This window comes from Argentina silus, assembly GCF_951799395.1.
Source record: "Argentina silus genome assembly, chromosome: 13".
Taxonomy (NCBI): domain Eukaryota; kingdom Metazoa; phylum Chordata; class Actinopteri; order Argentiniformes; family Argentinidae; genus Argentina; species Argentina silus.
In genome coordinates, this window is record NC_139667.1 from 3,568,566 (window position 1) to 3,583,883 (window position 15,318).

Genomic DNA, 15,318 nt, shown 5'->3' on the forward strand with positions numbered 1-15,318 from the left:
CTGTAGCACCACAGGCCTATATGAGATAAAGTGTCATTTTTGTTCATGAGGGGCACAGTATTTGAATACCTACAGTATTTGAATTTGGAGGCTGATACTGTCTGTACTTTTGCAAAGTTCACCATATCCAGTATGTCATGAGTTGCTCATGTTTGTCATCAGCTGTGGGAGTGATACTTGCTAAAAACCGTCAAGCCGATTGACAGTTGACTGGCAGGGCACCTGTGAGCCATCTCTGTGGCAGCCAGGATCCAGGACTGGGGTCCCTTGTGTGTGGGGATGCTAAGGACCACAGTGGGGTGTGGGGGGGTGGAGGACAGAGATGAAGAGCAAGAGGATGAGGCTGAAGAGGACTTGCGGGATGGAGGGGTGCCCTTTTTCGTGAATAGGGGAGGCCTCCCAGTGGATGAGGAGACTTGGGAGCGGATGTGGCGGCATGTGGCCCGGATTCATCCCAATGGTGAGGCCATAGGGAAACGGATCCAGGGAGCCGGTGACCTGCCTAAGGTAAGTACAGGTGGAATCCTAACTCATCCAAGCTTCTCACCTGGAGTCTTCAGTTTGACAACTGCACTGCACTCTCACTAGACAACGTTTGTTGACAGGGAAGTGATACCAAAACGAATCCCAAAATGTTCCTAGTATTCTACATCCCTCGAGGAATATCACATTGGAAGTAAACCGATCTTTCAAGATTGAGATGAAAAGGCAATTTACCATTCAGGAGGATAAATTGTCTCATAGGATATTATGCTGCATGGGCTTAATGTGGTTCTTCTCCCAAGGCTGTAAAGATAGCTGACTATGCAGAATGATGGTAAATGACTCAGTTAGGACCCCTTAGATACTTCACACCAATCATTTAAACACTACACATTCTGGAGGAGCAATTCTCACCCTCCTGTAATGCAATGGACAGACAGAATTCAGTTATGCATTCTGTGCTGTTTCTTCACTCGATTGGAAGAAATCCTTCATTCAGTCACTGAGACATATTACAAAGGCATGTTGGCATAGCCTACTGGGCTTGAAGACATCCACGTACGGTACAGTACAGTAGTTCCATCTGAAGAGTAAGCTTTTGGTTTATGCAAAAATTTCCAAGTGCTGTAAAAATGTGCTGCTCTCGAAAACACAGAGTTATGCAGTTATGTCACTAGATTTACTGTTGCCTGGGCAGATGAGGAAAATGCTGCCTCTGTCCTCATAGGGAATTCTATCTTGCATTGAATTAATGTAAGCCTTGTGAGGCTAGCAAGAGAACAATTTGGACCAGTTCTGCTTAGAATTGGTCCAGTTGAGCTGGGAAGTTAAACAAGAGGACATTGTGAATATAGGGATTGTGCACCGCTAATGTCTGCTGGTTGTGTGCTGTGTTCTGCCCCACAGATTCCAATACCGAGTGTGCCTTCATGCCAACCAACCAGCAGTATCCCACAGCGCCTGGAAGCCATACAGAAATACATCAGGGACTTGCAGTATCCTTTGCCTAGAATAGTTACACTAGTTGGTCACTACCACCAAGCTCTTAACTAAGCCAACGAATAGCCCTTGATGAAGCTATGACCACCCAATGTACCTCAGGGAGCATTCTGTATGTATGATTGATTGATTGATTGATTGGCTGCACTAGCTATAGGCTATTGCTAGTATGCCATGCTGTTGGATGAAATTCAAGATAGGCCTCCTGAAATATCATGTTAGCCATGCACTGTATTATGTATTGCTTTAAGTATCGTGCATAATTAATGAATATAGGCACATGTGAAAATGAGGCCGCACAGATGCACTGAAGGATATTGTGGTGACAAGTTATTTTGAGTCCTTCATATTCATCTCACTCAGTGTTTTTAGGACAGTTTAATCAATGTAGGGCATACTTCAGAATAGAGGTCATGTGTAGGCCTTATTCTATTTAAAGAGTAAACATTATATCTGCTCTACCCTAGAAGGCCATCCATAATTCATAAACAAGGAACTATGAATATTACAAAGCACTTAAAGTGTTTTTTTTTATAGTATGTACTTCTTTGGTGCCCTACCAAGGCAGAAAAAGGTGTTTGTTTCTCCCTCTGTTGTTGTGTACTTAACAGTGCCCTACAGGTACAATCACACTGGGACACAGTTTTTTGAAATCAAGAAGAGCAGGCCTCTTACTGCGTAAGCAATTTCTTCTACCACATTCCTGCTGTCTCACCTTTCTTTTTAGGTTGCTCTTTGATGGTCCTGGGTTGACTGCCTTGTTTATACCAGTAGGCCTACTGCAAATGTCAAAACAGCAAACCTGGCGACTGCCAGAGAGTCTCAGTGTTTGTGAAATGGCATTTCCTAGGGATGAAAAGGGAACACTGAGGCCTCAGACACAGGGAGTAGTTGTTGTTTTCTGATTCCCTCCCTACTGTGCTGATGATGACAGAAGCTGAAGGAATTGGATATTTGGATGAGCTGTATTTCGGTTGCACCCCAGGGCTTTACGACCAGGAACTGTTATCAGTGCTTAACAGGATCTGTTTCCGAGCAGAAGATTATGATGCACTTTCCTTGCCCATCCTCGGTTCATGATAGTTTGTACCAGATGGTTTATTCCAATGTGCAAAATAGCAGGGGTTTTTAGAGATTTAGGCTCCTCCAAGTAATCAATAGTACTGTCTAAAGGAGATAATGATTTCCTTTTCTACACAGACCATAGCCCCCTGGTGATGTGTCCTTTAGCGAGGACATTTTTAGAACTGCTACCTGAGGACCATGATGTTCCCTTAAGGTATATTCTAACCCCCCATGCTTTCTGTAGGTTGATGGACATCGCCAAGGAGATGACCCGGGAGTCACTTCCAATCAAGTGTCTGGAGGCAGTGATCCTTGGAATGTATCCTTCTCTGAATAGCATCTAGGTATTCTCTGGTTCAAATTAGGGCATGGAAAAACTGTTTGGAATTTCTTCCAGGAAATTCCTGCATGTTATGTTCATTTTTTGCTCAAATTTAGTAGGTGTACCCCCCTACAGTCAGTTGGGCAGAAACATAGGGATCAAGTAAGAAATGACTTGTTTTTGGCATTTGGGAGGTAATTAGGCTTTCCAAATTGCTCTCAAGGAAACTATTTTGGTCGGTCTAGGAGAACAAATAAGCCTAAAGCGCTGCCCCGAGCAATGAGTATAAACAGACATTTAGACATAACAAGATCTGCCCACAATGTGGGCACCATTAGGGCAGCCAAGTATTAGACAGTATTAGATTGATTAGACTTTTCTTGCCAACGGTCTGAGACTACTGTGTGTATACAAGCCTAATTCAGATAAAATAAATCAGTCGAACTATTGATAATTCTGTACACCTAGCAATGGGATCCTGCAGCCAGGTTTAGGAGGAATAGGGGGTTTCCATTTCCTTGACCCCAGCCTCCGCCCAGTTACCTCACCAACAGCATGCCTGGTGTGGAGCGCTTCCCCCTCAGCTTTAAGACCCAGTTCTCAGGGAACCACTTCCGGCACATCGTGCTGGGGGTGCACAGCGGGGGCCGCTTCGGGGCGCTGGGCATCAGCAGGCGGGAGGACCTCATGTTCAAGCCCCTGGAGTTCCGCACGCTGGCGGAGCTGGTGCAGGAGTTTGAGGGGGCTTACCGGGGCTACTGGCACACCCTGCGCAAGGTGAAGATCGGCCAGTACGTGTCCCATGACCCCCACAGCGTGGAGCAGATCGACTGGAAACACTCCATCCTGGACGTGGACAAGCTGTCCAAGGAGGAGCTAAGGAGAGAGCTGGAGAGACATGCCCGAGACATGAGGCTGAAGGTACCAGGAGAGGCCAGATAGACACACACTGAGTTCAGTATGGTGATAGGGTATGGTGATAGGGTATGGTGATAGGGTATGGTGATAGGGTATGGTGATTGGGTATTTAGAAATAGAAAAATATAGAAGGTGGGAGCTAGATTGGGAAATGTTTATGAACCATCAAACCACATCTGCCTGCTTCCTCAAAGCAAAGGTTTCCAGTGATTGCGTTAGCCATTTCCACCAGGCACAGAACTTCCCCTCTCTCTCTTGCAGCTGCTAACCAGAGTACCGGTCTCACATATTTTTATTAGTGGAAAATTGAATCGGGCTGCATCTCGGCTCCCATTACACTACGCTTCAGATCATGGGAGGAGGGGGAATCGCCAGGATACATTTCTCATGCATTTCTCCCGAGCATATGGAACCGCCATCTTAATCACTTAGATCCGGACTCTGTTCGCCCGCTGTCCCGTCATGCACGATGACATGGAGTTGACCTGCCATCTGAGGAGCTATCATTCTGAAATGATGATCTCCCACCGACTATCATACCCAGACGTAATGGGATGAGCCTTGATGCCGAGCCCCGTGTATAATAAAACTAATGTGATGGCTTTGTTCTGCTCTGCTATGCGTCACACATGGCTGGGCTCTCTCTCAATCAATAGCTGGTGTTTTATAGGGAGGGTTCTCCGCCGCTGACCGGACACACAATCACATTAAAGTTGGGGTGCGTTTCACCGTCAGCTCAACACCGTGCCTCCTTCAGCACATTGGAGCCTCTGTTAGTGGAACTCACCTTAATGGTACTCTAAGTAATTGAAAGCTGATCATCTGTGTGTGTGTGTGTGTGTGTGTGTGTGTGTGTGTGTGTGTGTGTGTGAGAGAGAGAGAGAGAGAGAGAGAGAGAAGGATAGATAGAGGGTCCCCCTCTCTACTGATATGCTAAATTTAGGAGATCACAGTTGATGGTAATCTGAACCTCAAATGGTAATCGGAACCTCAAATAGTAGCCTCTGAGGAAAGCCCTTCAAAAACAAATGAAGCTATTACATTAATATTACCCTGCGCTCACCTCAGGGACAGCTGTACAGCTGGTATGGTCAGAGTACAGGCTGGATGCATTCCATTCACCACACGTTACCCTTTGTTTGTGTTTCCAGGAACACATGTCAGGCAGAGGTCAACAAACACTGAAATAATACACTGTGGCTGTTTACTAAAATAGCTTTTCACTGTGAGGTAAACTGAACTGTGTGATTTGTGTTGCAGATCGGGAAGGCCGCACCCCCTTCGCCCACCAAAGACAGGAGAAACAACATGGGCTCGCCCCTACGTGGCCCAGGCAGCCCCATGCGCAGGAACAGTCGCGTCGAGAGACGGTAATGCTGACCGTGCACTATAGTCAAACAGTAGGAGTTACTTAACCTCACTGTAGTCTCTCTGACAAGACAAGAGATACTCTTACTGTGGGTCAATAAAGCCAATAAACAAGGTAGTGGTTGTAGCCATGAAGGCACTGCATTGGTGAAAGATGGAGGAATTCCAGATGTTCTGTGATGTAGGCCAAGATTAATCTCTAACAGGTTTATCTGTGTCAAATGAGAAGTTATAACTCTCCTTTTCGTTTGTTTATTTGTTTACAGTCCATCTGGAGACAAGAAGGTCCTGGATCCGAAGCCCCCTGCAGACATGAATGGATATCAGATTCGAGTGTGAGGAAGATTTGAGTTCACAAGATCATCCAACAAATTATGAGACTTTAGAATTATAGGGTTCTCTAACAAAAAGATAGTTCTGGAGAATGGGTATTTGTGAGCTTTTTGAAATGCTTTTGCATTCAGTATAAGGTATTCCTGTACAGAGTATGTTTTTTGACAGAATGTCAGTTAGAACTCTATTAGTCTAAGGTCTTGCAATTTTCAGCATTGAGTCTAGAAAACATACAACCAAATTAATTTAAGCTCACAGCCTGATTTGGTTGACCTAATCATAAGGTTTGTTTGCAAAATAGCTGTTGAGTAGGTCACCAGTAATGTTTTTCCAAAAAATATGGGCCATTTAGGTTCCCTGTGAACCTCGATAGCTGCCAGGGTTTGTAAAGCCACAACCTTGCTAGTGAGATCATTGCTTTTATTGGCCGTTCCGCTGTTGGAGTGGTGCGGGCAGCATTTATGAATTCTGAGGGGTCAAACAGATTTTTAAGAATTTAGTAGGTGTATACATAAACATGTTTTTAAATAATTATGCAGGGTTTTGTGAATATGCAATGAGAAATTTGGCTCATCTCTAAAGCTGGGTAAGACCACCACAGCCTAAATGTGCAATTGGACATATCATAGATTTTCATGTCAATCAATTATTTAGAATAACAGTTGTTGTATGGACTGTCTGCAATCTGTATCCCTGTTGTACTGTAAGTGTGTAAATACATGTAACCTTTAACCTTTAGCTCTGCTGGACAGTAACTGCTTTTGTAGTGAATAGTTTGCAAACCACAGACCTTGTGCCTTTAATGAACATTTTAATGGACAATGAAGGAAAGAATACTGGGTGGATAGAGTTTTTCAATTCCTTATTACTATTTGACTTATAAAACACACAGTGCAATCCCTTGATTCTCCCAAATAGCCAAAACAAGCTATATACCCCATATTGTTACCCCATATTAGTTTATTCAGCTGTTTAGATGATGATTGAATATAGGGGGAATCCACTGTAGATTAGTAATTGTATGTAAAACTTCCATAGCATGAGAAGTGTGAATAATTTTAAGATTAAAAGCGAAGAAAATGTGGTCACTCTTCAAGAGTGTTTTAGTTTAGAAGTAACGTGGTCACTCAGACACTCTATCATTAAATGACTATGGACAACTGTCAATGGGAATGATGACTTTGCAGCTGATTTGTAGGGATGTACTGAAGGCAACATTCAGTTTCTTTTTTACAGCGACATGATTTTATATATTTTTGCGTTTGTAGAAATAACATATTCTTATTACCTTAAAATTTAGCCTTAAGTGGTTGTCTGAGGACTTAAAATGTTTGCCATTTTTTAGTCAAGGTGCAAAGACATTTGTTTACAACATTTTTGTCTGCATTTTTGTATGATGTTTAGACTGGAGTTTCTGTCATTTTATACCCGTCTCAGTGTTGATCATCACCAGTAGAGTACTTTGAGAAATTGAAGTCCACAAGTTATTGAGCACTGTTTTGAAAATATTGCCATAGAGCACATTTCCAGTAGTTTGCTTGTGAGTTGCATTTCGTTCACTTGGCCTTTAAGCACCATAAACACAGTGGCAACTTGTTGTCTTGTACCAAAATATCGTTAATGACTTAGTATCACATTAAAACACTTTCTATTGATTTTGAAATAAAACATTTCCTCACCTTCCTCCCTGGATAGCGATCTGTTATTGGGATGCTGTAGCTGACTCGGGTATGAGTGTGATCGCTGTGAGTCAAATTCAATGCTTCAGCTAAATCGAGAGATCTGATGGACAACATGTAGAGCTAAAATCAATGAATATTGTATAATTAACAACCCCAGTCTACAGCACATGCCAACCAGGAGTTCAAGTCAGGCACAATGTGCAGTCAGCTGAGTCTCAGCTATGCCTCCACCAGACAGAAGCAGACCACACAACAGAGCACAGAAAGGAGACTCGGGAGAGACTTGGGAGAGACATGGGAGAGCCACAGGCCACATTGTCTCTTTTTTAGAGTGTGTACAAAGAAACCTCAACAACAATCCTGCAAACAGACATCGTCAGGATCTGTGCACTGGTGGACCTTACAGGAAGACAATGGACAAGGATGTCGAGTTGCAGCAACACTCTGTTCACTCACAATTTGAATAACATTTTCTCCAACTGCTCTGTTGCCTGCTGGTACACTGTGAGACATTGTAAGGTTTTGATATTTCTTATTTTTCACTGCGATATAGTCTGTCTTTGTTTCTTTCTTAACGCAAACATGCGATGTGATGATACAGTAGTGATTGATTTCCTTTGAGGAGAAATAACAAGAGATGTAACAAGAAATCACCTGTACAGCTTTGTGACACTTGAAACTGAAATAAACAAGGAACTGGTATTTGACCAGATTTGAAAATAAAGGGTGCAATATTGTGTGCTTTTACTTCTCAGACATCACGTAGTATTTTGGGGGAGTCGCCAGCACAAGCCAGCAGTACAGATTGTACCAGTCAATTGTACTCTGCTGGCTGTGTCTGCACTGTACTGCACCAACGCCCAGAGATCCTGCACAATCAATTACTTCTAATGGAACCCTCCCTGGATGGATAGTCCAGCTGACAGCGCTGCAATCTGCTAACGAGGTTTCACTAATGAGTCCCTGTCAACCTGACATACTTCATCATAAGAACACAGGAGGACAGGCAAGGCTGCTGCTCTCCTGGAAGGAAAGCCAGCCTGGACATGAAGTACCCCACACCAGAGGCTCTCCTGGAAGGAAAGCCAGCCTGGACATGAAGTACCCCACACCAGAGGCTGGTCAGGAAAGTGATAGCTGCTAAATAGCTGATGAATATGCACATATGGTATATGAAAATATCCTTTGCGGCTCAGTTGGTAGAGCATCGGTTGCTTAGGTTGTGGGTTCAATTCGCGCTGGAACCATATATACTGAAAAATGTAAACACTCACTGCAATGTAAGTTGCTTTGGATAAAAGCGTCAGCTAAGTGGCATTTATTTATATGAAAATGTGTGTATTTCAGGGAGTATGTTTCGAGGGTTGAATTTACCAGTTGGTGTGCAGTATGGTGGGCGTAGGGCTGACAATATCCAGGTAAAGCCGTACACGGATGGAGGACATGGCAGGATATCAGAGGCATGGAGGCTCTGGGGGAGACCAACTGAATTCCCTTTATCTTGAAACGGATCCCAGAGGTAATATCCACTCTACCTACCCAGCTCTGTCTCTGAGATCTGAGGACTGAAGGAACAGTGCCTTACTTTGAAAACCTCCTGACCCATTTCTCCTCCTCGAGTGTCTGGTGCCACAGGGGAATAGCTCTGTACGTGAAGCGCAGTCAACCTCCTGTAAAGCGTTGACAGCAGGTCTGGGGATTACAGTACTACACTTGGAAGCCCCTGACTGAGATATATGTATGGTAATCATATCATCTCATGTTTGAAACTCTTTCTGTGATTGATTTTAATGAGATACAGTACATTGCTTTCTTGGATGTCGTCCAGATGGTGAACAAAAATCAATTGATCTATTGTGAGTCGGCTAAAGGAAATATCAAACACAGATCCTCCTGACATGTTGAAATCTAACTGGAGGTCTTACTGGTGACAGCAGTCTGTTAGCTGGTACACACACACACACACACACACACACACACACACACACACACACACACACACACACAGACACAGACACACACAGAGACACACACACACACACACGCACAGACACACAGACACACACACACACACACAGAGGGCCCAGACTGAGCCCCATCATGCATGAACGCTCCCTGCTATCTGGATGAATAATTCATTCATGCCTCAGCCACACACACATCTTCTCCCTAACAGATTGAGTGCCCCAGTGGAGTGAACATGGGAGGGGCACATGCATTGCCAACGTTCAGTCACAATCTCAACACCATCGCACTCCAAGCCAGGCGAAGCAGACTGTGGAACCGTAGGGGGAGAGGATAAGGAGCTGGGACTCATGTGACTGGTGGAGCATCTGTATCCCTTTGTCTGTGTACTGTATATCATGGGATCTAGGAAATAGCTATTCTAAACGTCATTGATGTGTCAGTGTCTGTGGGGTGTGGGGGTTTCCTGTTGCTGTGTCTGTTATCATGGAGCTTAGCAATAACACTGTGACACTCACATTATGTGGAAAATATTTATTCAATATTTCTACCACTCGAAAAATAATACTATGACTGGCTCAAAACCAGAGGACAAAGCAAAATTACACCACAAATAATTCCAAACAACAAATAAATCAAAAAAACAACATGAGTTAAACTCAGTAAACTAATTTCACAGTTTGTTGATTTTAGTTTTTTTCCCTCTTAAAAGTAAACATAATCCCCCTCTCGCCCCATCAGTAAAAAACTAAAATATGGGTGTCAGCATTTATTATCATCTACAAGTTAAAACTTTTAAGTGCATTTAAATCTCAATGGTTTTTCTAATACAATCCAACTAGCTGGATTTAAGATGTTTGGCTTGCTTTTTTTTTTTTTTTTAATGCATTTAAAAAAAGAAAACAAAAGTAAAAAAGTAAAACAAAAACAAAAAAATAACAATAAGTCATTGAGCAGACATCCCACCCCCTCTGGACATTGGGCTGATCAGTTCTTCTTTTCAGGTAGGCAAACAACTGGGTTAGAAGGTGGGACTCATACAGTAACACTGCTCCTGTAAGTCCCAGGAACCAAGTACAATGATTCACTTTTAAACATTGAATCGTGCCTAGGGCAAATCACTGCCCACCCAGCACAAAGCAAGCTCCCCGTCACACGGACCTCATGTCCAGCTGGAACTTGGCCAGGAGGCTGAGGTGGTCAGAGGGGAATATTTCATTGGGTAGACCCCTCAATGACCAGAGGTCCTCCTCTGACAGAAGGGAGAGACGTCCCAGCAGCTTCAGACCTCCGCTCTGCAGGTGGGCTCCACCTAAATCATGGAGCAAGTGTCAAATTCTGTACAGCTAATCATTATTCAGGTGGGTTATCAATCAACTTAGTTTACTCTGAATATAAGGTCCTCGTGGTACTCAATGACTATCCTCATTTGGATACATGTGCCATAGTACCTTTGTGATCACTGGAGCTGCCCCGCCCTCCAGAGTAGAATATGTAGTCGACTGTAGCTCCACCCTCCGCGTGCAGGGTGGTGACCTCATCGCGGCCAGTACCAGGGATGAAGTGGCTGTAGGTTGACTGCAAGTTCAGGCCGTGGCAGATAGGGGGTTTGAACCTGAGGACAGACACGGCTCTGTTTTTAAATGCAGCGTGTGTGCAGAAATGTGAGACACAGGCAAAGCGATGAGCATCAATGATTGACTCATTGAAAAAAAAAAAAAGCAACACAAAACTGACCTTGGAGAACAAGGATGCTTTTCTTTGGGATCTATAGGAAATAGAGGTGTGTGAAATCCAGAGGTCATTATGTAATCACTTAGTCAATCTTATACACGATGCTTACACAAAATCACAAAATCTGGGATTTTAGTGTGAAGAGATCTAGTCAGATCTGTGTTTTAGTGTTGTGTTACCCGCTGCGTTGTCCGTTACCCCTGGGATCAACTCCAGATCCTGGGGCCGGACGCAGGCAGCCTCACAGAAGCGCAGCTGCAGGAGGAAGTCACGCTTGTACTGGAGTTTTCCTACACAGGAAGGACACATTTAGATGCAGTGTCAGATCGTCAAGACAACATTAAATTGAAAACAACAATGCTGTTACAGGGGGAAATCAACCTTTTTGTAACAGAATCGTGACTCCATCTGTAGCATAACACATGTCATATACAGTCAAGACACATAAGCGCTAACATGCACTCGCGCACAGGTGCACACAGGTGCGCGCGCACACACACACACACACACACACACACACACACACACACACACACACACACACACACACACTCTGACTTCTTCGGATGCTGACCTGATTCCTGACTCTGCTTGCCATTGCCAGCTGGTTCCTGACTCTGTTTCCCAGTGCCAGCGGTGTACTGGCAGCTGTCAGAGATGCCCAGGGAGCTTGGCCAGAGGGGTGAGAACAACCTCCGATGGTGGGTTTTATAGGACAGATCCTCCTGACCAGACACCTACCAGACAGAGAGGGTACAAACACACCGTGGCGCAGGTGAAAACCTAAACACGAATGACCTGGATAACAGTCGATGGTGGATGGAGAAATGGATAGGATGGGCTCATCGAAATGGACGGAAGGGAATCAGGAATTTTATCAAACGCCTCTAACACGTGTTTGATACCGTTGCTCAATCCATTCTATCAGTACAATGAGCCCATCGTCCCCATTTCTTCATCCACCAGCCTCCACTCATGTGTATGTGTATACGCTTACGGTAACCTTTTCTATATAAACAAAGTCACTAATTGAAATTGATCACATCGCCAGCTACCAGGCATTTCCACTGTAACCCGGCGTTGAACCCGAGACAGGGTGCTCACCATCCATGCTGGCAGACCGTGGTAGTGGAGCAGCCCCGTGGTGATCAGCTGGTACAGTGGCATGTTGGGGACAGAATTGAAGTCCCCACACAGAACAACATTGCAGTGGTCCCCTTTCACCCTGCAGAACTCGACCACACGGTCGATCTCTGCCAGCAGTATGCCCAGCTGGGTCAGCTTCACGTCGCCCCTCCTTGGGTTGAACAGCAGGTGGGTGTTGGCCACGCAGAGGGGCGGGCCCTTGGCGGTGACCTCTGACCCCTGGGTGACGAGGGGCTGCAGCAGCAGGACGACGCCCACGTTGTCCCGGTCCAGCAGCTCCGACTCCGGCCTGAAGAACTCCACCAGGCTCACCGACAATTTAGAGAAGCGGTTGCCACGGTAACACACCGCACAACCGTCCGTTTTGACGCCGGTACGCCGCTTGTACACACAGGTGTAGCCTTCAGCAGTAAAAAAAAACAAAAAAACATATAGATATTGATATACAAGCGCAGCTATCTTCTCCCTAGTCCAACTGAACTCCTTTAGTGCTAAGATGAAATACATATTTGATTTTGTATCATTTTTACGACTGTTTTGAGATGACATTCACACACACACACACACACACACACACAGATGCTGAGACTTTGGACCGACCCATGTCATGGAGAGCAGGGTGGAGTTCCTCATTGTAGTGGTTCTCCTGGACCTCCTGCAGACACAGGATCTACACACGGGAGAAGAAGCATAGAGCTCAACACTGGTCACCTGACACTCACAGAAAGACACTCGGACAGTGAAAGTTAAACAATGTGGGGCGCTTAGTGGCGTAGCACACTAATGCGTATACCACATAATCGCAAGGTTCCTGATTCGACTCCGACCCTCGACACGTCTTGCATGTCATCCCTCCTCTCTCTCCCATCCTTCCTGTCAATCTCTACCGTCTCAATAAAGCAGAAATGCCCTAAAAACATATTTAAAAAAAAATAAGTTAAACAATGTGTGCATGTTACAGTAGTTCCACTAGTTATTCCCACTCACATCTGGCTCCCATCTATGGAGCTCCTCCAGCAGGACATGGAGGCGGTAGTTCCACCCCAGCACCTCTAGAGGGCAGTGTTCGTACAGCTCCTCGTTAGCCTCCAGCAGGTCCTGGGCCAGTATGTTGTAGGACATCACAGTGAAGTCAAAGAGGGCCTGGGGGTCTTTGCAGGCTCCCTGGAGAGGCTCTGCTGCAGTTTGGGTCTCACTCACGTCCTCCCACACTCTCCACACCACTAGAGAGGAGAGAGAGGCATGTCTGTGCACATGGTAACCCGAACACTGTGCAACTGATGTGAGTGCAACGTGACATAGGTCTACACTCAATTACAGTCAATTTGGTGAGAATAACAGTACCACAAAACTAACAAATGTTACAAATATCATGTAAACATCTCACCTTCAAAGGGTACATTCTCTTGCAGTGCTGGGTAGTAGCTCATACCAGGGAACTGCCATAATGGGCAGTGGACTACATCCCCCAGGCCAGGGCCGACGGGGAAGTGCCATCCAGTCTGAGAGAGCTGAGCATGGCTCTCCACGGGATGACTGTGTGCCTCTGCCTCGGCGAGAAGGGTGACCAGGTCCAGCGGAAGAGGACCACAAATCCCAGCATGCAGTTCACCTGGATCAGCATAGGGTTCAACCCAGTGGTCTCCTGCTGCAACCGCCCCTTCGGCCTGGGTGGCATCCGCCAGTACTTGCGCTAGGGCCTGGGCCACTGACTCTCCCATGATCAATGTCTTTGTCTGTTCCTCCAGAGGGCTGATGATCCCCGTGTCCTCTGAGGCGCTCTCCTCTATCCTGCTGCCTGATGGATCTTGTAGTTCTGGTGTCTCTGTCAACAGCACCCGTGCTGGGCTACTGTTTTTAGACTCCACGACAGGGACGACAAGGGTTAACTGTTCCACCACCTCTTCCCTCTGTAACTCTTCTGGTCGGATGGTCGTTTCCTGGGCCTCCTCTCGGGGAACGTCCTCCCTGGCCCTGTCGTCCAGCCCTCCTTTACTCCCCGCTGCCTCCTCTCCCTGCTCTTCCTTCACTACCTTATACACGTCACCCTTCTCAGGTCCAACCTCTTCCCTGGGTTCCTCTGGCACAACAGCCTTCACCTCCTCTGCCTCTGTACTGTTCTCCTCTCCCGGTGCTTCCTCTTTCAGCCCTTCCCCTGTCTCTCTCCTGGGCTCTTCCTTGGCCTCTGGGGGCCCACTGTCTTTGCTGAGCCACTGGTCCAGCTGGGCTGTCTGTGCTTTGGTAAACCTCCTGGATGGTACACCTCCACCATCCCAAACTTCCTTTCCATTAATGCACGCAGAGGGCAGCTTTCTCAGGGGTTCTGTGTAAGAGAAGTGGTTGGTGGCTTATGGATATATTTGTCTGCATTCATTCAAATCACGAGATCATGATTTCATTAATCACATCTAATAAGTAGTTTTATGCTTGATTCCAACATCTGTCAGCTTGATATGCAACAATGGTTTAAAGTCATTCAGGGCCGAAGGGCACCAACAATTACTTGACCTGCATCAAAACATCAGCACGTGGTCATTGCATGACGTCATTGCTAAAGTTAGCTAGCCAGCCTAAATGTCAAAGCCAGGCGTTGGCAGTGTGCGATCAGGCTGAAATGGGCCTGACATGTGGGACATGCAACTGCGGAAAAATATAATTATTGACGCTTGACTTAAAAGACGAACGATTAAAACAAAATCTCTGCTAAAGCAAGACATGTGCAACATTTTGCCAATCATCGCTGATATAGCTTGATAGCAAGCGTAAGCTGTTCGCTGTGCAAATGAATGGTCATGCAGAGCAACGACAACAAGCAAAGTTTAAACTTCCAAGTTGCTCTCTACATATTTCTACCTCTGTGGTGTTCGTTGGAGATTTACCTGAGACGCGGTTTAAAAGCCGTGTTAAAGGGTACAGCCCGTAAAATATCAGGCTCCCTATCATCTTTTTCTGCTGTCAGTGACGTGGGCGTGTCTTAAAAAACTTTATTCATAGCCAGCAATTCAACCAACCCGAGTGACTGACTTTATTCACCTTTTGAATAATTGCATTGTATTCATATAAGTGTCTACCTATAATTGTAGATGCAGCTGGTATGTCCGAATTGTTTTCCCCAAAACGAATGTACCAATAAAATAATGCACCTGCACCATCTTTTCTTCACCCTGGGTGAGTGGTGAATTTTTCATGTCACTATTCATGACACATGCTATCTCTAAGGTCAAATTACGGTTTTGGACAACACAGGTAGGTATTCTATTACACTGTTCTGCCCAGTCTCAGCCCTCACAGACACCAAGACAT

The 15,318-nt window shown here is 45.4% G+C and overlaps 2 protein-coding genes across 2 annotated transcripts; one reads left to right on the forward strand and one right to left on the reverse strand.

Moving 5' to 3' along the window:
- Positions 1-76: 76 nt before the first annotated feature.
- On the forward strand, positions 77-7,166 carry vash1 (vasohibin 1). The gene is made up of 7 exons (XM_083683338.1): positions 77-507; positions 1,390-1,478; positions 2,104-2,160; positions 2,792-2,866; positions 3,409-3,790; positions 5,048-5,157; positions 5,422-7,166. Exons 1-7 carry the CDS (start codon positions 280-282, stop codon positions 5,492-5,494), a joined length of 1,014 nt encoding a protein of 337 aa, XP_083539464.1. The 5' UTR covers positions 77-279; the 3' UTR covers positions 5,495-7,166.
- A 2,580-nt stretch (positions 7,167-9,746) lies between these two features.
- angel1 (angel homolog 1) lies at positions 9,747-14,982 on the reverse strand. The gene is made up of 10 exons (XM_083683141.1): positions 14,895-14,982; positions 13,403-14,338; positions 13,003-13,238; positions 12,616-12,685; positions 11,974-12,416; positions 11,444-11,606; positions 11,049-11,159; positions 10,873-10,903; positions 10,587-10,750; positions 9,747-10,447 (listed from the first exon to the last, which is right to left on the reverse strand). Exons 1-10 carry the CDS (start codon positions 14,956-14,958, stop codon positions 10,287-10,289), a joined length of 2,379 nt encoding a protein of 792 aa, XP_083539267.1. The 5' UTR covers positions 14,959-14,982; the 3' UTR covers positions 9,747-10,286.
- Between the last annotated feature and the right edge of the window lie 336 nt (positions 14,983-15,318).

Bases quoted from the DNA above. Each gene is read 5' to 3' on its own strand.
- vash1 (XM_083683338.1), top strand. From the start codon at position 280: ATGCTAAGGACCACAGTGGGGTGTGGGGGGGTGGAGGACAGAGATGAA. The intron at 2,161-2,791 runs GTAAGCAATTTC...TGCTTTCTGTAG, and splicing joins AAGAGCAGGCCTCTTACTGC to GTTGATGGACATCGCCAAGG. The intron at 3,791-5,047 runs GTACCAGGAGAG...TTTGTGTTGCAG, and splicing joins CCCGAGACATGAGGCTGAAG to ATCGGGAAGGCCGCACCCCC.
- angel1 (XM_083683141.1), bottom strand. From the start codon at position 14,958: ATGATAGGGAGCCTGATATTTTACGGGCTGTACCCTTTAACACGGCTT. The intron at 12,686-13,002 runs GTGAGTGGGAAT...TCCCGTGTGTAG, and splicing joins TCCATAGATGGGAGCCAGAT to ATCCTGTGTCTGCAGGAGGT. The intron at 10,751-10,872 runs GTCAGTTTTGTG...GTCTGTCCTCAG, and splicing joins AAGCATCCTTGTTCTCCAAG to GTTCAAACCCCCTATCTGCC.